At 37.5% G+C, this 25,806-nt stretch overlaps 1 protein-coding gene across 6 annotated transcripts in view; it reads right to left on the bottom strand.

Annotated features, from left to right (window-relative positions):
• Positions 1-25,806, bottom strand: part of NBEA (neurobeachin) — a 510,952-nt gene that overhangs the window by 21,542 nt on the left and 463,604 nt on the right. For 3 of the 6 annotated variants that reach the window (XM_086481881.1, XM_086481882.1, XM_086481884.1), the window contains 3 exons: positions 5,532-5,594; positions 5,116-5,205; positions 3,428-3,620 (listed from right to left, as the gene is read on the bottom strand). In XM_086481881.1, coding sequence (XP_086338007.1) covers positions 3,428-3,620; positions 5,116-5,205; positions 5,532-5,594 — 346 coding nt within the window. The remainder of the gene's footprint in view (positions 1-3,427; positions 3,621-5,115; positions 5,206-5,531; positions 5,595-25,806) is intronic. The other 3 variants (XM_086481883.1, XM_086481885.1, XM_086481886.1) reach the window with 1 other exon arrangement.

The raw sequence follows: 25,806 nt of genomic DNA, 5'->3' as shown, positions 1-25,806 counted from the left end.
TGTAAGTGACAGAAACTTGGACGTTTTTATGGATTTAGCTAGAATTTTTTGCTGGGAAATTGTGGGCTACAGTAAATTTTCCAAAATTATGCCTATTAGTTCTATCCTGAGCAGTCCTTAAGCTGTTCAAATGTGCATCAGGGGCTGCATACTTAGTGTTATTTACTCTCATGCATTGCTTTGGCTCTTCTGATCACCTTCCCTAGCATATAAATCACAATGGTCACTACTGAAAACACGATCTTTGTCAGTAACTGCCATGCTGCACAAGAATATCCTCCATAAGAGGAGATACAGAGTTCTGGTATACTCCATTTTCTACTACTGCAATAGACAACTGGAAGAGGTAAAAGGAAACAAGGTCTACAGCTGGCCCTGCCATCTTCTGAAAAACGCTGCTCTGAGAACTCCTTCCCTCCTTTCTTTCTCTTCTTTCAAAACCAAACCACTTTGGGACAGATCTTTACTGTTATTAACTTAGATTAATTTGCCTCTACTGTGAGATGGCTATGTAAATGACTTCTACTCTGTATAAACTCTAAAGCTCTACATATATCCCACAACAGTAAAACTGAGTGGTCTGTGAGTACATTTCTGTAGATTAACCTATACTTTACACTACAGTTGTGATTTATGAAAATAATATTATGGTAATAGTAGGAAGTTGATACCCTGTCCTGGATTAGCCTCTTGCAAAATAAAAGACATTGTTAGGCATGGTATAAAAGATTAAAAAGTCAATAGAATGAATTTTGATACTCCAAACAGTTTTGTTTTCCTGTCCCTTCCTGTTATAATATGTTCAGAAAGTATTCCTCTCTTTGAAATTTACATCAGAGATTCTCAAATAGTATGAAATTTAGTTCACGGTTGGTTCATGATGTGAATTCTATGTGTTTGCAACATGACAACGTTTTACAAGAGTTTATATGAAAAACTAAAACCTAAAAGCCATATGCATCATAAAGGTCAACATGACTTCTACTAAACTAGATGACTTCAAATAATGGTTGTTAAGGAAACACTTGAAATCCAGGATACTCCAATAGAAGTGACCTTGACTCCTTCACAGTAAAGGACGGGTAGGAATTTTGGCTTCCCCTCACTTGACAGTCAGTCTGGATGAGAAAGCGGTACTCGAGCACCAAACCAACCTCCTCAAATGAAGGAGACATTACTGACAATGGGTACAGAGTACTTGGGCAGCATCCCTGAAAAATCCAGGGGAACTAATTAGGAATTACTCAACTAATGTTAGTCAGAAAAGTATTAAAATACCACGGGACCGTTTTTGTACCTTTGAATCATTTCCGACATTGGGCTTTTCCACTGAGGACACTAATACGAAATATCTTAAAAGACGTTTTCACAGAATCATAAAATGCTTTGAGTTGAAAGGGCCCTTAAATATCATCTAGTTCCAACCCGCTGCCATGGGCAGGGACACCTTCCACCAGACCAGGTTGCTCAAAGCCCCATCCAACCTGGCCTGGAACAATTGGAATATCTAATCTAAATTTACCCTCTTTCAGTTCAAATCTGTTACCCCTCGTCCTATCACCACATTCCCTGATCAAGAGTCCCTCCCACCTTTCCTCTAGGCCCCCTTTAAGTACTGTAATGCCACTATAAGGTCTCCCCGGAGCCTTCTCTTTCCAGGCTGAACAACCCCAACTCTCTCAGCCTGTCCTCACAGGGGAGGTGCTCCAGCCCCCCTGATCATCTCTGTGGCCCTCCTCTGGATCCACTTGAGCAGGTCCATGTCTTTCTTACACTGAGGGACACAGAGCTGGACACCGCACTGCAGGTGGGGTCTCACCAGAATGGAGTAGAGGGGGAGGATCACCTCCCTCAACCTGCTGGCCACGCTGCTTTTGATGCAGCCCAGGATGAGATTGGCCTTCTGGGCTGCAAGTGCACATTGCTGGCTCATATTCAGTTTTTCATCCATCAGCACCCCAAAGTCCTTTTCCGCAGGGCTGCTCTTGATCTACTCATAACCCAAAAAACATTTTTTTTTCTTCCCTCTAAATTTTTCCCTTTCATTTTATAGAAATGGGCAAAACATTTTTACATCTAATGCATTTGCACTGGGTAGAGTATCATAAATGCATGGATTTGTGAAAGGCAATCAGATAACCTGTTCTGCTCCTGTCATATTCTCTAAACTACCATGCAAAGTTTGTTTCTACACAGAGAACAGTTTAATTCCAAATACATGTGAAATTTAATATTCACGTTAACATTATTTAAATATTCAGAATAAAAGTAATATTAATCCTTATATTACTATTCAAGTATTCAGAGTCATATTAACTTCACTTGCTCTGATAGCTCCTCTAATGTATGCCTATAATAGAATTCCCATTCATTCCTCTAATTATTGCCTGTAACACCAGTCTTTGGCCAGCTTTGTGTATAAAAGGTGGGATCTACTTCACCTGACTTGAATTATTCACTGAGGAGATTTTACATTTAAGCCAGTGATTGGGTATCTAGAATCCCTCTGTCTCAACTGGAGGTAGACATCCCAAATAAATCACATATCACAAATCCTTCTCCAGGAGGATATACTTGTGTCCAGGGCTTCCTCCTGTGCATAAAGAGCAGAGGAATTTTCTTTTTTTGCCTAGTCCCTACAAAGTTCCTGAGCCAGCTACTGAGCCACACACTTAAATACCAGGTACCTTCTTATTTTTCCAGGTGGTGAGAAACCTTCAAAAGTTTCCAAATACTGCAGCGTTAAGGGCTACCACAGTAGGAAGCTACTTTAGAAAATTAAACCTGTTAATTCCCTCATGTACCTCATGGCCCCACCACCTATTTAGCAATGCCTAAGACACCCTTGGCACCTACATGTCCAGGTGAGGAGACAGAGGGGCTGGAAGGGAAATGCGGGATGACCTTGTTGGATGGGCTTTTGGGAGGGAATGAGGAAACTTTTCTTCAGAATCGTTCAGTGTCTGGCCGCTTAGGCTTGTTTAGGGTCCCATATTATCTAATGGTGACCCAGGGAAAGGCTTATGACAGCTCCTGGACAGACCTGAAATCTCTCTCAAGCAGCAGACAGTGATGTCCGCTCTCTAGCACGCCAGTATGTATTCCTGAAACCTCGGACATATTAATATCGGCTGTGTCAAGAGCAGCAGCAGTCTCCTGAAAAGCATTATATCAAAGGCTGATCCTGATGTAACCACAAATCGATTGGCTGCCATGGTGATGTGCTGCTGTTATGGAGAGTGTTTCTAGGAATGGCACCAGAGAAAAGACAAGCTTTGATTATTTGACATAAACCAGAAAAAACAGTAAATTTTTGTTCACAGGCAGGTGAGTGAGATTAACCCACATCTAGCTAAATAACACTTGAAATTAAAGCTGCACTGTTAAGGTCTTCGAATTTGAATGAAACATGCCCATGAGAACATACCTACTGTGTTGTGCCACCGATTGACTGCAAACAGCCTGCTGCACGTGACAGTCACCACGGCAGGAATGGTCAGGTGGGGCAGCGTGTTGGCTGCCACATGTGTGACGGGGGAATTTGATGGGAACTTCAGCACCATGATGACATCCTGCTGCATCTGATCTTTAAACATGAGGGGGCTCTGTGGAAGGAAACACTGTTGAGTAGAAAGGAGAAGAGAGCAGAAGAAAACAGAAGGGATAACACAATTAGTGAGGAGGTCTGAGGGAAAATGAGGTTAAAAAAGAGCAGGCAAGCATGTGCACATACAGGGAAAACAACACTACCTTTGCATCTACACTAGTGATGGAGGACAGCAAGATCAGAAGCTATTATTGGATCATTACACGAGGACAAGTGGAGAATAGGTATGGTAAGGGTTATCATTACAGGGCGCAAAATGACCGTTAGCATTAATTATTATACAGTAAAATGTAAAATTATTCAGCAGTTAATATTCATACAAGAGATATAAGTCAAATAAAAGAGTTAATCAACTAATATATCATAAATTTAAATGCTATAAACTAGAATGGTTGAAAAAACAAATTTTAAGAGGAACTCAAAAACTGACAGGTATTTAATTTTTCTTAATGAATTCTGTACATGAAATGTACACTGCCAAACACAGACAATTTAATTCTGTGTAAAGCATATACTTTTTAGGGAGTCTGTAAGTAATTACAAACCTGTTTGATGATTCTACAAGTGACACAGTTTTTTGTACATGGACAATAATTCTATTATTAAGTACCGGTTTTAATGTTATTTTTTTTCAACCACTGTTATAACAAATAGAATTATTTCTAGAAGTTCAAATAACCCTTTCTACTTATCACTAAATTATTATTAAAAATATATTAACCATATCTTAAGAATATAAAATAAATATTATGTACTTTTGACATCTACACATTACTTAAACTAACACAGCTAACCCTTCCAGATCAAGTCCCAGTTTCGCAGTGTACAACTAGACAAAGCGATTTCCTTGTAGACAGATAAAATGACTGAAACTACTGCACATATTACTGTTGATTTACAAAACTTAAAAGAAAATACCTAACTCTAAACATTTAATCAAAGGCACTGAGGGGCACAGTCTGGCTATCTCATGTAATTCATTTCAAGAAGCACAGAGAAGAATGTGTTAGGAACGATTTTGGAGTTCAAATTGAAATTCAAAATATACACTGTATTCTCCCGGGGAAACAGGCAGGAGGATTCCAGCATGATTTGAACTCCAATACTTCATTTTTGTCAAGCAGGCATTGTTCATAAATCAGCCCCTAACAATGCATCTTTTGAAACAAAACAAAACAAAACAATAATCTCACTCTAAGAGAAGACAGCAGTCATTCCCAATACTTGCAGAAATAAGAATGTAAATATGTATTTATCAAATGTATATTTATGAAGATAGTGCCTTTTTATACAATATTAGACAGGAAAAGCCAGGACTGTAGGAAGCCGAAGCTATTCAAACCTCCACCTTGCTCTGCTGGAGCACTGCGAGCCGTTGCTGCCAGGAGAAAGCACAGCTGCACAGGCAATGGAGGGCATTAGAAGTGTTGCTTAATGGGTACTTTATGACCTACAAAGGATCCTCAGGTTCAAAGGGAATGCATTCCCAGCCAGCAGTTATGTCTCACCAGGTGCATGGCAGAGCTCCGAGGTGGATGGGGCTCAATGAGCAACTGCGATGGCGTCTGTCCAAAGTTCTGTATCTGCGCCTCCATGGCCTGCGGGCAAGGGAGAGGGACTGTCATGAGCAATATGCGTCAAGGAGAGAGGTCAACACACTGTGTGACAATGCAGGCATATCCCAAGTCAGCCATGAAAAAAGTCCAGAAAATTCACCCGGTGCTCTCCTCCCAGGCTGCAGACTCATCCAAGTGTTAGTATTTTGTAGACAAGCTTTGCTTCTCCTTTCAGGCATGCTTCAGTTAACCAACTAACCATTCTCATTTCCAGTAACTGGCGTTATATGTGAAAATGTTAACCTGTGAGGACATGCAGTTCAGGTCTTGAGAGCGCTTTTTTTTTTGCACTAAAAGAACATATATACCTTAATAAAGTCCTTTGTAAGGAGGAAAGTATGAGGATCTCTAATAAAATAAGCCTCTGGAATCTTAAATGGGGGGAAAGAAAAGCAAACTGAGAAACAAAATTCATGTATGAAATATAATAAAACCAAAATAATTACTATTTCAACAGCAACATTAGTAGGTTAAAAAAAAAAATGCCAGAAACAAATCTTGCCAGGCACATTCAGACTACTGTAAAAACCTTTCAAAGTTGCATACATTTACTGAGTATTTATTTAATGCTTAATTTTATTGCATTATTTCATGGGCTTTCAAGCTTCACACGTTTGAAATTAAAACTTTGCAATTTAAATGCATTCTTCAAGATTTAAATCTACTTTCAGAATAAATCTGGAGTAATTCAATAGGGAGTAGAATACAGCCCATATACTGAGATGCTTCCACTACTCAAACAGTTCATTCAAACAAAAATATATTCAAGATATATTCTTAAAAACTTTGGCAAAAGATTGCTGTTTGTAAAAGCAATGCTGTTAAAGAACACTCCTTGTTTTTCAGACAGGTACTATTTTAGTTGACCTTGTAAAATCAAGAATAAAGCGTTCGTAGGAAACTAAACTGGCAGATTTTGAAATGCACTGTGCATTATGTACCTATATATATACTGTACCCTGTACTACTGACCCTTAATATTTTTCTTGAGAGCTTTATGAATTTTTCATTCTCTACCACACAAAAAACATGAAAAAACACCATAAACATGACTATCTTGGTAAATTACATTATTTCTTTCAGACATAAAATGGTATGAAGCACAATAAATACTTCATGATACAGAACAATCCTTTTAATCTACATATTTTGTAATTCCTACAAGGCAATCTGCGTTTTCCTCTGCTTCACAGCATAGATGCAAGAACAGATATTAGAGAGAGATTTCCTAACAGGTCACTGATGTGTATCACTCTTGATGCCCCAGACTGACAGGTATATAATGGAATACCACAAACAAATATTTGCTGAAAAAGAAACTTAATGCAAAGTCCAGTCAAGCGGCTGAAGGACGTTCAATGGATTGGAGCCCTAGCACATTTGATGCTGTAATTATCCCTGTACAGGTGATTTGTTATTTGTCGAGTAATTCAGAGTGAACTTCAGTCTCCAAGGCACAGAGTATTTCTTGGAAACTGATGACCATCTTGGGTTTTATTGACATCATTTAATGATGAATTAATCTAAAATCATAGAGCAATTTTATACACAACCAATGCATTCATGTGGGCATATGCGTGTACGCGTCTATACAGCAGCTATTTATATGTACCATATAAAGAGTATTTCTTTACACACTGACTAGATACCTTCACTCATGCAGACACTTTTTACACAGGAACATAAAATTCACTTCAACTCAAATCAAAGGTAGTACTTTCTATTATATTCAGTACTCTAGAACTGATTTGCCTGGTGGGGAGAAGGGAAGGGAATTAGACTTGTCATTGCATGATATATGCTTCCATGCAGATCTGTCAATAATATTTTCAGAAAAGTAATTTCCATTTTTCTTTTTTCAAATAATTATCAAGGTTAATTTAATTTTAATTTTTGAATGAATTCTGTGCTGAAATAAGAGTGTGAATTGTATTTGGCAGCAATATTGAACAAAAACCAGATCTTCCTCTCCCACCCTTCATAGTGATCCCTTAAATGATATTTCTGTACTCTTGCAGGCACATTGAAATGAATTATTAATTTTTTTTTCAGTGCAGCCCAATTCTAATTTACACGTTTACTTTCATGTTGTCTGGTCTTTTCAAATTCTGATTGTTTGGCTGTAAATCCTGCACATATAAACTATGCTGGCTTTGCCTCCCAGTTCAGGTAGATTTATGATAGTAACAGAGGAAGAGAAAGAGAAGCGGAATACGATAATAAACTGGCATGATTTTTTCAGATTCTGAGGAATGGACACTTAAAACATAACTGTCAAAAGCAACTGTTATTTTACAGCTGAAGGTGTCCTGGTAAATACTCCCTCTCATACTTTACGTGCTCACAATTTTAAAACGTTTAGGTTAATGCCAAGTCCTTCTGTAATCAGAACAAATGCACAATCAAGACCTTAATATTCAGGGAATATTGAATATCTTTGCTGGTTTGCACTTACAAGACAACTGCCTTTCCCCCAGCCTGTGGACAGTAATGTTATCCTTTTCTTTTAAAAATACCATTTGTAAAACTGACAACTCTCAGACGCATTAAAGAAACTGAATAGTGTTTCTTAAAACACACCCATGATATTCAATTACTGCACTGAGATTATAGCCTGCACAACACCACAACTGTGCACAGCTACAACTGGTATTCCTCTCTGGAGCTCACAACACTTAAAAAGGGCAGAAAAACCTTGTCAAAACTTAACACAGAAGATAAACATAAGCATACAGAGATAAAGTGACTGGCCCAAGGGTATTCCTAATGCTGCCTCCTATCAGATCACTTGACACAAAATGAAAAGCAGGTACAGAACAGATCTGTGACTAATAATGTAATACATTGATTTGTTTACAGGAGAACTCTAGCTGTATCTGAAAATAATCTGAAAACTGGAAGTGTACACTGCAGTTTTTCTGAAAATGTAAATCATCAAACTTCAGATTTATTTAATGTTCTTAAACATTTCATTCTAATTAATCAATTCCTTTTCTCCCATCAGATTTTGATTATTGTGTGCAAAGTGCTACATCACTCCCTGAGACATACATTCTAGTCAATTTAATACAAATTTTAATAAAATACAGTTTATTCTCATTTCACCTTCAAATGTCCTTCACGTAGAAACAATATAAGCTTAGAATTCAGCATCTGCCAGATTTAACGCTTTTGGAACAGTAAAACAGCAATTATATTAGTTTTCACTTTCTTAATAAGGTGTTGCAGAAAAGCTATTTAGCGAGCTGATTTGAGATTCCCTACTGTTTTTAATACACATAAAATGAGATTTTTACTCCAGACACTTCAGGGAGTATCTATTAGAATATGATCATGTACTGCCAAAAGATAAAATGGGTCTTAGCCTATTATTTGACAATCATAGGTCAGAACAAGGAAAGAAAAAATATCTGCAAACTTCCTGGCAGTTCTAAGTTTAAATTGAGTTGATCTTACGTACCCTAATTTATGCAATCAAGCAAAACACAACTTCGTAGCACTTAATACTGGCCATTTAACAATAACATAAGATTTATACTATATGTTTACATACATTTTAGTCAATAAATCAATAAATCAAATAATGCAATCTTATGAATGATACTAATCTTCGATACAATGAGCGATACACTCAACATATTTTGCTCGAGTTTTTATGCTTAAAGGCAGAGAAGGCCAATGGCATCCTGCAGTGTACTAGAAGGGGTGTGGTCAGTAGGTTGAGAGAGGTTCTCCTCCCCCTCTACTCTGCCCTAGTGAGACCACATCTGGAATAGTGTGTCCAGTTCTGGGCCCCTCAGTTCAAGCAGGACAGGGAACTGCTGGAAAGAGTCCAGCGCAGAGCCACAGAGGTGAGTAAGAGGGTGGAACATCTCCCTTATGATGAAAGGCTGAGGGAGCTGGGTCTCTTTAGCTTGGAGGAGATTGAGGAGTGACCTCATTAACGTGTATAAATACATAAAGGGCGAGTGTCAGGAGGATGGAGCTGAGCTCTTCTTGGTGATGTCCAATGACAGGACAAGGGGCAACGGGTGCAAGCTGGAGCAAAGGGGTTCTACATTAATGTAAGGAAAAACTTTTTCACTGTGAGGGTGACAGAGCCCTGGAACAGGCTGCCCAGAGAGGTGGTGGAGTCTCCTTCTCTGAAGACATTAAAAACCCGCCTAGATGCATCCCTGTGTGATCTATTCTAGGTGGTCCTGCTCTAGTAGGGGGTTTGACTAGATGGTCTTTCAAGGTCCCTTCCAACCCCTAACATTCTGTGATTCTGTGATTCACAAGGACACTCGGATGCTCCTCTGCAACATGGAGGATGAGTCCTTACTGTCAGCTTCCTGCGGAATTAAGAGTTCAAAACATCTGCTTTGCTCATTATGCAGTCTACTGAACTATTTGGGCTTTATTTCTTAATTCTCATTGAAAGAAACATAAATCTGCCATTAGATAATTCAAGCAATCTGCTTCTTTAGGTGTAAAAATTACTTTTAGTTGCCAAAGGCAATGCCTCCAAAAGCAAGCAGTGTAACTCTACAGGAGCAGAGCTGCAGAGCAAAAAAGTTGGTCTTAAAATATAACAGGATATTTTTTTTCAGTTGGAAGGGACCTACAATGATCATCGAATCCAACCTCCTGATAACTGACCAAAAGTTAAAGCATGGTATTAAGGGCACTGTCCAAATGCCTCTTAAACACTGACAGGCAAGGGAAGGCTGTCAATGTTTGATCACCCTCTCAGTAAAGAAATGCTTCCTAACATCAAGTCTAAACTTCACCTGGTAAAACTTTGAACCATTCCCATGGATCCTATCACTGGATACTAGGGAGAAGCAATCAGTGTCACCTTCCTCTTGAGGAACCCATGCTGAAACCCTGCCTGCTGCAGGGTTTTCCCACCAGGCTGGCTCCAGTATGGGCTGTAGACCCCTACAGTGACTGAGCTCGGTTAGCTGCACCCCTGGAACACACTGCTTCTGTGGCTTAGAAGCCAGTTCGCACACTCCAAAACTGCTCTGCAGTGTGAATGAATGCATGGCAAATAGGGATGATCAGCAGATTGATTTCAGAAGCACAGTCCCAATTCCCATAATCCTGGTATGTTTTCTTCCTCTTGTGTACCACATTCAAGTTTTTCAACAACCCATTTTCCCATGTGCATGGGGACTGAGTCCTATGAAGAGCGAAAATCTGTAGGCATTTGAGAAATATGCACCACAGCAATAGTCATCAAGCTCTGCTGTTCCTGAAAGTCTATTTCATTTTTGCATTGAAGGGAACACAGAAACCCTTTATGTGCTCTCCTGTCCATGCAGCCAGCATGCTCAACAGCCCCCGAGCACCATCTTCTTCAGAGCAAACATGATTGACAGCCCTCTGGTGGGTAGCATAAGCAGCTTGAAATGTTATTGTTTTGTACAAGTGGTGTGAGATACTGCTTTTTTATTTGCATTTACAGCTGTTAAGCAGCATCAATATCTTCAGGACTTTTGATAAGTTAGGTTAAGAGTATTGATTTCCATTTTATTATTGTATGTTTGGAGGAAAGAAGTGCTGTCGTTTAAACACAAGCAATGACTCAACTAGTCTGGAGGCTTCGATACAGTCAGTTATTTAATCAGAATACTCAAGGGATTGAAAGATGGGCACAGAAATGGATTTTCTCCACAGGTCACTACTTTATTAATTTAACAGTGGAGAAGGGGCAACTTTAAGATCCTTCTCCTCACAGGAGGTATCTCATTGGATCCAGTGTGCAATTAAATGGCTCCCCAGCAGAAGACCAATAGCTCAGAGCTGACCTTCAGCCTGCTCCCAGAGTCAGTCTACCCCTGAACTTCTTCCTCATTCTCCTGTGAAAGGAAACAGTCCTATGGAAGGAATAAGAATGTGAAAGGTAAGATCTCCCATGCTCTTTACAGGCATGAGTCACACCAGTGACCTTATTTGTCTCAGGGAACGCTGGTTTTCAGCTTTCACATTTACCTCATTAAACTATGAATTGTGATGCCTAGTTCCTCCCAATTCACCTTCATATTTCTCCCATTCTTGTCCCTGGCAGTCCAATATGCCTTTCATGACAGAAAAATACATTAAATACTCCGCCAGCTTAAGCAAGCATTTGGGTAATATTCTATAAATCGGAAATAAACTCAATACATCTCAGGAACAGAGAGAAAGCAGGTAAAGCAAAAATACCATAAAGATGGATATCCTGCAGCCAGGGAAGGTTTAGCTGAGAGTGTCTCTTACTCTTTCAGGCATACTCTCATGTGTGAGGTTCTCGTGTGCTGGAGCACAAATACTTCCTTTTCCTCTCTAGCAGCCCATTCCCCTGAAAATCACAGAAAACTTCCTTACACTGAAAAGGGCTGATGTCAAGGAATGAAATGCTTCCCTCCCTTCCTAACTATACCAGAAGCAAAAAACCAATTTTCTATAGTTTCACTCTTTCCTGTATCCTTCCAACTCTGCCCGGAACAAAGGAGTTTACCACTGAGATAATGAAATTCCCTCATTAAATTACACTAAAAACTACAGCAAACTCTATTATGCTCTAAAGCAAACAGCTTTAACTCTCAGTTCCTCTGAGAAGGTCTATTTTGTTATAGGGGCTCCTCAGGCCACACTGCTCAGTTCATCACTTTCTTCTTATAGTTGCAATAATTTTTAAAACAGCGGGTTTTTCTCGCAGCCCATGGCAATTTCACTGCATTTTTTTCCCTGCTGTTTGCCCGTACACAAGGCAGACAGGGATCATCCCTTTGTTTTTAGAGTCAATGCTATGCAAAACTCTAAATGTAGGCTGGAACTGAAGTCATATATTTATTTATAGTTTTGTTTACAGTTACATTCAAACTTATTTTTTTCCCTCTTTTGTATAGAATAGAATAGAACAGAATATTTCAGTTGGAAGGGACCTAAAATGACCACCTAGTCCAACTGCCTGACCATTTCAGGGCTGACCAAAAGTTAAAGCATGTTGTTAAGGGCATTGTCCAAATGCCTCTTAAACACTGACAGGCTTGGGGCATCAACCATCTCCCCAGGAAGCCTGTTCCAGTGTTTGACCACCTTTCCAGTAAAGAAATACTTCCTAATGTCCAGTCTAAACCTTCCCTGGTGCAGCTTCAAACCATTCCCATGTGTCCTGTCACTGGATACCAGGGACAAGAGATCAGCACCTCCCTCTCCACTTCCCCTCCTCAGGAAGCTGTAGAGAGAAATGAAGTCACCCTTCATATAAAGAATCTTTTATTATTCTCATTTCATGTCATTATTTTCTTCAGTTGAACTATTGTATTTCTTATGTTCATGTTTGTAATAATTCCTGTCCCATACAGATTGGTAACATTTACTGAAACTCTTGTGTGTTCACTGATATTATGCCAAATGAAATCATTGCTCTGTCATCATTCTCCCAAATCTGTAGCAAATTTATAAAAGAAAATGTTGCTTTCTTTGATCATTAAGTTACTGAGTGCAACCCATTAGAAAAGGTTTTACTGCTAAGTCACTTTTGTGAGAGATGTCATAGCGTGATACAATAATTAATCAAATATGTAACCTCATGCCATAAATAGTTCGGGTTTTGAAACCTGGGTAATCAGGATTTTTTATTTTTAGATGACTGATAATTGCCCTGATATCATGTGCCTGTTGTTACGTAATGGACAACCTCAGAAACAAGGATTCATCTCAATCTGACAAACAATTTTATCTTTTCTGAAGGCATTCCTTAATTTCTTTTAAAAAAAGAATTTTTGTGGTAGTTTTTGGATGATAAATATTTAAGGTAATTGACTGAAATAATTTCTCATCACCTAAACTCTACCTATATGAGGAAACACTTCCATATCCTCTTTTTGTTATTTAGACACCGACACTCATGCTTACATTCAAAAGGCTACATGGACAAAACCTCTATGTGATTTCTTGGGTGAGAGGCCAATCTAGATGATCTTTCCCATCTGGTGTTTAGGTCTATGGAACAAGTCTCTCTGACATCTTGATTCTGCAATGCAAATTACTAAAATGTACACCTGCAACACAGAATTTCCCTGTTGATACTACTCCTTTGTATTAGTCCTTTATGTGATGGTAATCAAAGCATCATAACATGCAGAACTGCAGATGTGTCCTAGCTAGTACCTGCAAACCAAACCAAACCAAACCAAACCAAACTAGTTCCATTGCCTCAATGCGTCTCCTGTTGTATAAATCCTGCTAAGAGGGAGTCCTCACTCTTAGGTCTTAGTAAGATCAGAACATCATCTTCTATACTGGCCAAACCGTTTCTTCCTTCCTGAGTTTATGCCACCAGTTTCAAGTTCCAAGAAATTAAAGTTCTTGTTATTAGCAAAACCCCTCTTGAAGCTATCCTTGCCTTTCCATTTTCTTTCTTTTTTTTTTTTTTTTTTTTAAATCTACCTTTACAGTCTTAGGTTTGTCATATCTTTAACTTCTCGACACTCTTATTCAGGAGCTTTTGCTTTTAATCCAAGCGTTTCCTTTCCTCTCCCTTATGTCACCCTTTAATTTATTTTTCTCTTTTGCATACAAAATACAAGCCAGGATGCTGAAATCTTTATTTATGTTTTTAGATCTCTGGCATGGATTTTTTTTTTTTTTTAAACAGAGCAAACTTACGCTACAAACTTTTTTTTTCTGAAAAGTCTCCTACGATTCCAAGCACATTATCTCCAATAATGAAAAGACATTTCAAGGCTTTTCTAAAGCAAAGACACATTTGTTACATATATCCTCTGAATTTTTAAATGTAGCCTCTCTTCTGACCGGAACTACCACAGATTGTCACAAAAGAGGAAGTCAAGGAATAAAAAAATTATATACTGTCATTAGCATCCCTTAGTTGGCAGTCACCAACATTTACAGGCATTTTAAAAAAACAGTGCTGCTGTCTGGGATGCTACAATTGTTTCCACATGTGAAAAGCAGTGAGTAACAGCTAGAAAGCCTGAAGTGCCAGTTGTGCTAGGCTAAAAATTGCCAGTACTATTTTTCAAAACACCATCAACTGCATTTAAAAACCTGCCAAATTTTACAAGTCAAAAGTACTTAAAATGAAGTCCTTTTTCTGTTTAGAAATGCCTAACCAGATTATATTATACAATATCTCAATGAATTCACTAATGAAAAAAGAAGTCCCAAAGGTCAAGACTAAAAAAATCCCATAAAGCTCTGGGAAGGCTTCAAACATAATTTCTTTGCATTAGCAACTATACCAAGAGCCCAGTGTTCCTTTAGTAATGGCTTCACCTCTTCTAGAAGGCTCCCAAGGACTGTCTTCCTAACCCTTTCCCTTCTTCCTCCTCTGCATCCAGAGCCTCAAATGTCCTTTCTGTCCTTTTCCCCTCTTTGCTGTTTACCTGGTTTCTCATGCTCCCACTGCACTTTGGCGACCCTCTCCCTCCCTCAAGAAGACAGGAGTTGTGTAAATGCCCATCTTCCCATGCAATTCCATTTCCACTGCTTCAGCCCTCATTTCTAATTTTTTTCTTCAGACATGAAGAGAAGCTGCTCACCCTGACCTGTTCTGTTAAACACTACAGCACATGCAGTGCTTTATTCTGTGCAAAAATTGAAGGTACTTTTGGTTCTCCTATTACTGAAAAAGAATTAAAAAAAAAAAAAAATCAAACTCACATGTCACTGATCCATCACCATTTATACTATCCAGAATGCTGATCTAAAAGCAGAAGCCAGTTATTCTGTGACAATGAAGACAGTGGTATTATTACATCTTTATATTCCTGAAATAATAAAGCTCCAGATACTGTACAGGAGTAGAAATGCTACAAAACAGAGAAGGTACTTGTGAAAAATCTCTTGATACTTTTCCTCTCCATTGAGGCAGAGAAAGAAGAAACTTCTACTGTTCATGAAGATCTCCTGGGGAAATGGAGCAATCTCTAGTCTGGACAAAACAGCAAAACTGAGCGTCTCTGTCATTCCACAGCCTGGTCTGGAAAGCAGAAGCGGTCAACCTGATGTCCACTCACAGCTCTCAACAGGCCAACGCACCAGGCGAAAAAAGCAGTCGTATTTTTAAGGAAAGTGGGGGAGTGAGTATCTCTGAAGGACCCCCAGCTTTCAAGCCGGGTAACCAAATGGCTCATGACTTCTGCTAGCCAGGGAAGGTCACAGAAGCAAAAAGAGCCTGTCTTTGCTGGTACCCTCACAGCTGCCAGAAGACAAGGAAAAACTAACCAGGATAAGAATAAAATACAAGTACCCTAGACTCGTTAAGTACTTTGGGGAGTAATTGGGAGTGGAGCCAAGGAAGTAGCATTGGGCTACTTCCCATGGTTTTCAGGGAGGCTGATGCCAGCTGAATAGTGCACTGCCTCCTATACATAGTGAAATTTTACTCCGTGCTGCTAGAAGGGAGAATTTCTTTGGGACAACATCAGGTTTAATACCATTTATTAGCTGCCCTTGCCTTTGCTTTTGTTTAAGATACCATATATGGTTTTAATTGCCATTTTTAGGAGCACAGAGGCCTTTAGGCATAGGCATCCTATCCATAAAAATGCAACAGTAATATCAGCAGGAGGTTTCACTGAAACTTTGAAACTTCATCCACTCTTTCCTAATTATTTTTTTTTTTTTCTTCGTGACTAAGAGCTTTAACAGTGCTTGCTTACAGCTGGTTTTAACTATGCTTTTTATTTTAAAAGGTAAATTGTGAGCTTTAAAAATTCACAGTTAAACTTTTTAAAATCAACAATAAATGTATGTAAAGTTTATTTCAGGAGGGAATGATTTTTTAAAGAACAAAAATTCTTAAACTCCCCCACCTCTTTCATTATTTTTCTGTCCATCAACTGAATTTATCCCCTTTTTAAGAAAAATGTCTCAAGTTATTTCCTTACTCTTCTTCCACTTCAATGACATTTCCCTCCTCAATACTGTCCTCTTTCTTAGGAAATGCTCATACATTTGCATGGTATTCTGCAAAGCTACTACACATTTATACATTTTGTGCAACATTTTGACAAAATTGGCAATATAAGAATAAAAAAGGGAATGTGAATATTTAGGACAATATTTAACTTCTGTGACTTGACATAAATTACATGCAACTGGGTTTGGTTGTAGGAAGTGTAGTAAACTATGAGTCTGGATAACAATCTATACATGGTGGGTGCTCAGGACATCTACTGACCACATTTTTTCAATCTGCTGACTACCCTACATAAGTCAGCAAAGCACCAGCCCCTCAGACAGAGGGGCTTAAACAATGAAGACCTCCAAAGAGCTAAACTGACTGTGTTGAAAAATTTCCACCCATAATGTGGCAATTTTAAAAAAAATAATTTCTACATTAACCATTAATTTGTCAAAAATTTAAAAAATTATAAAGATAATCCTGAATTAAAACAAAAAAGATGCAATGACTTATGATGAAGCTAATGTAATCATAAGAGGCACAGACTATGCAGTTACTGACATAGTGGCATTCATGTTATGCTTACAGCTATCACCATAACACAACATAGCAGAATAAAAGATACAGATGAAAAAGTCCCAATTTTTCTATCTGCCCATAGAGCATATTCTTCCCAACAATGCATTTTTACAGTGTTTGTCCATTCTAGTTTGAAATGACCCATTTAATGAGGCTTCTACAATTTTTCTAAGATTTGTACAGTCAAATTACAGCCTAGAGACCTTAGGAAACTTCTTCTGCCATTAAGCCTGAACTTTCCTGTCTGAATTGGATCCTGTAACTGCTAGTTAATCTGGCATCAGACTCAGTAATATCCTTATCTCAGTCGGCATGAGCAACTCTCCATATTCCTGCCTTTCTGCTACACGTCCCCTTTCACTCTGTTATTTTCTGTCAAGCTCTTGAAATCCTGTTCATAAATCAGTCTTCTTTGTCCTCTCATCACTAGGATGGATGCTCTTCTCTGAACTCTCTCAAATCCTGCTATTAAACCAGCATAGAGGATAACACAGCATGCTCATGAGGAAGTTCAACCAAAACATGAGAGAAAGGGTGTCTATTAGTGACTGTTCACAACCCATGGCAATTTGGCCAGTAGTTGACAAGAATTCAGATGATCATAAGCAGGTAGTCTTTTGAACTATTGGGACACTGACATCTTTTGACATAGATGTAAATAAATGAAGGTTTAGGATCAAGTCTAGAGAATATCATTGTCATGGAAAATAAATGTTATTAATAGCTCAACTAATGAGTAATCTTTACTGCCAGAAGGAAAACTTACACGTGTCAGAAAGCCATTACACAGAACATACACATCATATTTATTTCTACTTATTTTACAATTAAGAACTTCCCCTGTAGGAAAACACAAAAGAAAATTAGGAAAACAGGGAACAAACAACACAACAGGCCTTCTGAAAGCTTGCAGTAATAAAAGAGGAAAGGGTACTTTATCATTAAAGAATGCATTTTAGCTGTGACTTTTTTTTCTTCTGGTTTATTATTGAAATAAAACATGACCACTGAAGACATTTTTTAATGCTTGAAAAGCAAAACAGACTCAGTAAACCAAATTATCTAGCATGCATATTTTGTTTTTGTGTTATAAATATAAAACTATACAAAATTAAAAGTGTGACTTCATGTTCTATTTTTGCAAAACTCATGAGCAAAATCTTTCCTTGCTAATGAAATAAAATGTATTAAGTTAAGAATGTGGTAACTTTAGTGGTTTTCTTTTTTATCTGAACAGAAAGTAAATTCTGTCATCTCTCTGCTCTCAGCTTCATCTTTCCATCACAAATCATCTGCCTTGTTCCCACCGTAAGAAGGTGCTCTGAGATTTGCAAAGCACATACACTTCACTATAAATTGTGGTTATGATGAGGATCCAACCATCTGCCAGCCTTCAATTTATCGACTGCAGGACACAAGAACTATCTCAGAGAACAGGCGAACCTTCAAAACTAACAGCTGAAAAAAGACAGACAGGGAAGTAGGCAAAACATACATACTGAAAGGTGTCACACATAGTATTCATGAAGCTTCAGTGTGTATTAGAATTTCACTTTGGGAAACAAGTTATACTGTTACATTTAAAATAAATGTTCTCAGTTATTTTCAGGGTTTAGCTTATAAAGAAATAATTCTGTTTGGATTATTCCCCAGAACGCATTCTTCAAAACTTCACTTTGTTCTTGACATAAATTGAAAACAATAATATAGATATACTGTACACAGGCTTCAAAATGGCATTAAAGAGGCACATTATCAATATGTTTAAAACATTTAGAAAGCTCAGCTTTGCGTCTTTCTAAGTGAATGACTAGATACTTAGACTGAGTAATATCTGTTCCAATAAACTGCTGTGTGTGAAATGTTTTGAATAATAGTTAATTTATGCTGAGGTAATGACAGCATAATATAACTGAAATCTGTGCTAATAGGAAAAAAGAAGCCCCTTCCAGCTATTTCTGTTACATTCAGCTGCAGTAATTTTCACCCCATCTCTCTCTCTCCTTCTGTCTCTCTCACATAAAATATTACTTTAAGTGTATGTTAAAACGCTTGTTGCTAATTTTAAAGGTCAATAATTAGTACCTGTCATCCATATGGAGAAAAACAAAATAACCAGACAATAAAGAAGAAATTTTCATGTACAAGACCTATATTTTATACATTTCTGCAATAAAAGAGCGCAATTGTAGCCAATGATGTTCTTTTTATAGCAGCAAAACATTAAACTCAGTTTGCATATTACTCCAGGTTGTTCTGACAAAAATGCATATGAAATTTGTAATGTAGATGAGAACTGGCCAAACAATTCATTCCAAATAGTACTCAAAGTAGATTGAGAAATTTTTCTGGGCAATGAGGTATTTACAAACTCACCCTAGTATTGCTTTGATGAATGAACTATCTGAAATATTTATCAAATAGATCGGTTGAAGTCTCATCAGCTAAATAAGTTACCATCAGTTCTTCAGTTTGAATGCTCGGTGTATGGTTGGTGATACACATTGAGTGACAGTGCTTAGCTCTGTCTGGATGCTGACCTTTTTAATCACAAGTACAATGAATAATAAACAAGTCCTAAACCTTCTAACATGCCATTTTGGACCAAAACCCCACCTGTATCCCACAATTCATTTTACTTCCAGGAACTCTGTATTTTCTTGACTAGGAAAAGATTCTGAATTCCCATAAACATATAACATCATGATCCAGGAATGGTCATGAACTCTGATCAGCACAGGTTCACTAAAATTTTGACTACCTGATCACCTCTAATACACTCATTACCTGGAGATACCATGATCAATCATTAATCTAACTGTAGCTAATTGTTTTAAGCAATGCTTAAAAGGATGTTTTTAATTTGGAATCTTATGGATCAGATTATGATTTCTGACTCCTTGTCATAAATGGCTTGTATTACTTCGGGTAGGTGCTCCCAAAAAGTTACGTAATAGTAAAGTGGTATTCATAGTTAAAATGTTTCTGTTATTCTGCAGTAAACACTTTCTCAAAGCCCTTTCCCTGAATGAGAAACAAGCAAAAGAGCACACATTTAATTTCAAAATAAATGCCTATACATTGGGCAATTACTGTGTGGTAACTGATCTCATGCAATTTACACTAATTTCTTATTGAATATTCTGATTTAAGGTGTCTCCTCCTGTATTCAGTGTCTTCTACCGGACTCTTTACTTACAGAAACAAATATCTTACCCTCAAAAAAGCCCTGTGTTTTTCTTCTCGATCTACAGAGAGCTATCATAATGAACTGACAGCAAGTAAAAACTCTTTCTTTCCCATTTATGGAAGAGGATACTGAGCTCTGAAACTCACTGGACAGACATAAAAATTATCATATCCATGGACGCTCCCAGAGTGAAACATAAAAATCCATCTAGTCTCTTAATGCATACAGAACAGACTCACAGGCCAAAACCACTACAAAATAATCAAGTTTTTTTTCCCCAAACCAGTATAAATTTGGAAAAAAAATCCCTCTTTTGTGTATCTGGAAAACACAGTATTTGGGAGTGAAGGACATGTAGACTTCTCAACAAAAATCAACAGGATTCTTACAGTTACACAGTTCTTAGAGAACAGAGACCCTAGCATATAAGAAAATAATTTCTACTTTGATGACAGCTTTTACTTGAATAACTGTTCTTGCTATACAGATTCCTTCAATTAACTTTGAAAAAAGTGGATATTGATACTACTTGCAGCTTCCTATTTATTTCACCACTACCCATATGCATGCCTAAGCAGGACTGCTCCTAGAAAGGAAGTAAAGACCATCCCTTGTATGGAGGCAATTAAGCACAACTGAACATGTAAGTGGCCAGTGCTGTGGGTACAATTCAATCAAGCAGATCCATAGGGGTGGTTTTGATATTCTTGTCACATCAAAGAAACAGCGCCCAGAAGAAAAAGATCTAACAACTTAAAAATGAAATCAGAATAAATAAGAATAACTCTGAGCCAAAGAACAAGCACATGGTTGCAAGGGCTGCTGTTATCTTGAAAGCATTATATAGTGCTATTAGAATAGCGTGTTAATTTTTTCCTCATAAATTTGCCAGGTTCAGCCACCAGGGAAAGGCTAGCATTCCAGCTCCCTTTGTTAAAGATATATCTATCTTGCTGAGTCTTGACAGCCCTATCATGTCAGCCCTCTGTAGTAGCAAAGAGTGTTTCAGCAAGGAGGGGGAAAAAAGGAAAAGAGAAAAAAAAAGAAGTGAAAACTGATGTGATCTACTCTGCTTCCTGTGGGCAAATTTCACTATAGCAGATCCAGAGGGATGCTTTGTTATTCCTGTCAGATCAAAGAAAGAGATAACAGAAGAAAATATAAGAAGAAAAATAAAACCCAGAAATGAGGGTAACTGAAAAGCACTGCAAGACTACCACATCATTATGACTTTTCAAATTATTTAAATATGCTAAATATCAAGTCACCACCAAAGACATAAATATTGCATAGGCCATATGCTCTGCTAGCTGCCAGCAAAACTGTCCTACTAGGATTAGTTTACGGGCGCTGCAACTGCCTGTCAAACACCAGCAATTTTAATCATTTTTCAATTTACTGTGTGAGTTCCAAGTATGCTCAGGTATTTTGACAAGTGGCTGCTTGGAACAAATATCTGAGTCCAGCAGCTTCACACCGCCTTGCTTTCCTATGCATTTGCAATTCCAGTCGAACTGGGGGGACACAAGCATTTGGTGCAGATGCAGCAGTTGCAGGAATATCACTGTACTGCACTGCTAAGCTGTATTTGCAACTCACAAATGTTAGAGCATGACACAAAGTTAGCCTGAAGTCTAGCACAAATCAGCTGCAAAACAGCACAATAGCTGTGGAATACAAAGTTTCACTTGATTTTTCAAAACATTTCTAATCACAAACAAGCTGAATGTCTCCAAAAAAAAAAAAAAAAAAGTAAATAGAGCTCTGGCTATGATTTTAAACAAAGAAACAGAAAACCTGAAATTACTTTTCTGCACGCTAGATGTGCTTTCAGTACTAGGTGTGATTAATCTACTATGCATTAATTGCCCACTTAATTATTTTGTGTTTAATCTACAAGGTAGTACTGAAAATAATTCTAGCTCTTCTGTTGCATTTTCTAACGACCAGTATAACTGTGCTGTTCCCTTTCAGCCACAACACTTTGCGTCATAGAGAAACAAGTTCCTAACTTGAAAAAAACACAACTCTTGATTTTTGAGTGTGCAGATTTCCAGGTGTTTGGGAAAAATGAGGCTCCCAAAATCTACAGACATTCTGGAAGCAACCTGGGGAGGAATTGTATTTTCTGAAAGAAGTGAACCAATAACATCAAAGCACCACAAATAAACTACATTTCCGATATTGTTCTTCATACATTAGCATTCTCAGCACCAACCCCCTGAAGTCAGCCAAATCTGTCCAGTGGAAAGGATTTGGATTATGATGTAAACTAACAGTAAAGACAATTCCAAATAACATCTAATGTCCAATATAACTACTGTTTACATATTAAAAAGAGATACAGGCTTTGTACCAGGGATGTTCTGTCATGTTTCTCCACAGGAGAAGACTGTCATGGTAAAGTTCATTATCAATTACTGCTTTACAAGTATAAGATGAGTTAAGCTGTCATAATTTTCTCAGTCAGAGATCCTGTGCTGTCAAAGAATGTCAATTTTTAATCTGACAAAAGGAAGAAAATTATCTGTTATTCTGACCTCTAATTTCTTGACATTTTAATGCTGTAATTGCGGTGGTTAGTGCTGCAACCATGATTTCACCTGTCAAGTAAGAATGAATCAATATCCTTAAGCTGTTCTTCAAGTTTTAGCTTTCACCTCACTGCTTTTACTTTAAAAAAGAAAAAATTTACAAATAGAATACAAAACATTGCAACAAAACAAGCAAGCAAGCAAGCAAACAAACGAATGATTTGGGGCCTGAAAAATGTTTATTTTGGTACACATTTTTTCTCCTGATTACAATAGAAAAAAATTTTGCAATATGCAGAATGAGACCATTAAAACTGCTAGAACTGGAGAATGTCCACATTTCTAATCATAAAAGATCTAAACAACAAAATTCAATTTTATATATTCTGTGAAGCATTTGAGTCAGGACAACATTTCATGTTGCCTTCATCACTACTTGAAATAAATTATAGTGGTCAAATATTTTGGTATTACTGATACTGTGGTATCAGTACAAAAATCAAGATAAGTATTTAAATTAAATCAGTGTATTTTAAGTACCCAATGCAGATCTTAAATTGCCAAAGAGTTATTACAGGGCTAGACACATGTGATTTCATCGACTTCAGTAATCTAAAACTTAATGCTATCCCTGCATTCCAATTTCACCCGTTGTGAATTTGCAGAACAGAAAATGAAGAAAGCAAGCCAGATGGAGAGTCTTCTACTAAACAGGTCCAAACAGAAAAAAAGCACAGGATGGCCATCTTTCCAGTGGTAAACACTTCTTAGAGGGCTCCCCCACGCATGTGAGAAAGATGTAAGGAATGTCACGGATGAGTTATCCCACCATTGAACATGTTTTTGCTCCAGCTAGAAGGCTACTGAAGCAACTCCTTTACCATTCCTCACAGAAAGCTAAGAACAACATATTCCTCAGCGGTTAAGTGAGGTGCTCAAGCAAAGGGCCAAGCTATAGCATGACAGGTCACAGGGATCTGACTTTTTAAATGATGTCTTTCAGTCAGCTCAGACCTAAATGGGAGGGGGTTTTATTTGGAGGCTTATTTCACTGGACAGGTTCTGCTGGGACTCAGCTCAATATGAAATTAGTTACGGTCACAGTTTGAGGAGTCTACTGCCTTATTTGAGCCCGTTGGTCTGTTAACAGTTGCTGCCAATAAGGTTTTATTGATTGGCTTATTTTGCAGTCATTTATTGAGAATATTCACCATCTTCTGTGTGACAGAACAAAAATCTTTCAGTTTACTTAGAAAATAAGCATCAAGAGCATTTGGATACTGAGAGATGCATTTTCCTGGACAACTGCAAAGCTCAATTAATTTTAAATTGCTGTAATTCTAAGTTAAGATGCCAGACACCACCACCTGCCACTGTAAAACATACTAAACAATTGTTATCACTATTTTTAAAGGTGCTAGTGTTCCTATCCTTACACTTCTGTATTTATAAGTGGTCTTCAGGGGCATTTAAAACATCTTTTTGCTTTTAATTTATTTTCTGAAGTATCTAATAAAAGCCAGGATAAAGTAAAACAAACAAACAAAAAAAGCCAACAAAACGATGTATATAGAACATATATACTTCTAACAGAAACATGACATCCAAACACCTGATCTACTAGATCATCAAGATGTCAAATGCTTTATTACTGGCCAGAGAATGTCTGCTAGTTTCATAAACTGCGCTCAGGGAAACAGCAGGCTCTAAATCTGTCTATATTTACATGTGTATAGTAACTTCTGATTAAAAATGAATAAGAAGTATTTTTTAACCATTTTATGCCAAACCACAAATCACCAATGTCTGAGAGGATAAAGCATACTATTTTTAATCACATGCATACAACTTTGTGTATCTACATATAAACAAAAATTAGGAGGATTAATTTATTCTAGACATGTTGCCTTTTTATTGCTAACAATGAATTTTATTTACTAATCTAACTTGTGGCAATGAAGATAAAGTTGTGCTTTTAGTTTATACAGCATAAATAGCCTGAGAAGAGGTTTATATGCTATTGACTGACAGGGCATGGGTTATATGTACAAGTGAGTGAACAAAAACATCTCCATGAATTTCTTGAAATTTCTGATGACAAGTTATGCATGTAAGAAGAGCCACAGGAGAGCTGAAGAGTCTCATCATGTCATAAGATGTTAAATAAGGTGCACAGACAGACAGATAGACCTCAATCCTACAAGCTGCCCTGTGGGAGTAGGCACTTAAGTCAAGACATAGGAGTCTGCCCATGCAAATCAGGACCTTAAGCCATGCAAATCCCTTGTATGCACGGTGCCTGACACCTGTTTTACACTTTATAAAGCACTGGTCCTTCGTATCTCCAATTTTGTACCTTACTGACTTTTCTCATACTCAAAGTTTTAAATCCAGAAAACCATTACGTAGATGTTAACATTAAATATTTGAGGCAGTGGGATCAAACCAATTCTGGCCATTCTTTAAACTAAGCGAATGCTAAACATTTACAAAATACGAGCTTTGCAGTGCATGGTGTGAAAATCCAGCTCTAGAAAGCTAGGGCTCTGAACGTTTTTTTTAGTTTTGCTACTCAAAAAGCACCAAACGTAACAACATGCAACAATGCACTACCAAAAAACAACATGCCAAACCCCAATATTTAGCTGAATATGAATGCTTTCTAGAATCTATTTCTTTCTGAAATCTGTAGATTTCTGTCTCCAAGATTGGAAAACAAACAAACAAAACCAAACCCATCGCCTGGCAATGTATAAATTATTACTGTTTTGCATACAGCAGATGGCAGCTATCTGGGGGAATGGAAGATTGTGTGTACAGCTTCATCACAGCGGTACTCATCTAGCAGCTGTTGCTTCTTCACACTTTTCACCAAATTTCAATTGTTTTAGCCAACAAATGGACGATATTAGAAAATGATCATTCAAACTAATAGTCTTACTAAAAACAAATACAGTCTCTGGAAGGAAACATGTATCAGGATATCTAGTACAATTTTTTTAAATTATTTTAAAATGTTAAATTTGTATATATGCACACGTATGTGTATTTCACACATACATACATAAAAAAATAAATACTAGTATGCACAACAAACTGCAAAAGTCTTCTCTTTTGGTAACATGTTGATTAAACTTTATATGATTAACAGAAAAGTAACCTGAATAATTGCTACTGTCACTCTAGCAAATACTTTCTTTTTCAGATACATATTCTCACCAACATTATCTGACTGAAAAGGTTAGAGATTTTTTTCCCTAAGACTATGAGGCAGTTTTTTCTTTCAGCTTTTCAGTTCTAAGGGAACTTAATAAAAGTAAATTATAAAAAAATGGCAGAATATATATTACAGAACATACCTTACATTATAATTT

Source organism: Leptosomus discolor, chromosome 1 (genome assembly GCF_034619465.1).
Source record: "Leptosomus discolor isolate bLepDis1 chromosome 1, bLepDis1.hap2, whole genome shotgun sequence".
NCBI lineage: Eukaryota > Metazoa > Chordata > Aves > Leptosomiformes > Leptosomidae > Leptosomus > Leptosomus discolor.
This window is presented reverse-complemented; position numbering and strand designations above follow the sequence as displayed.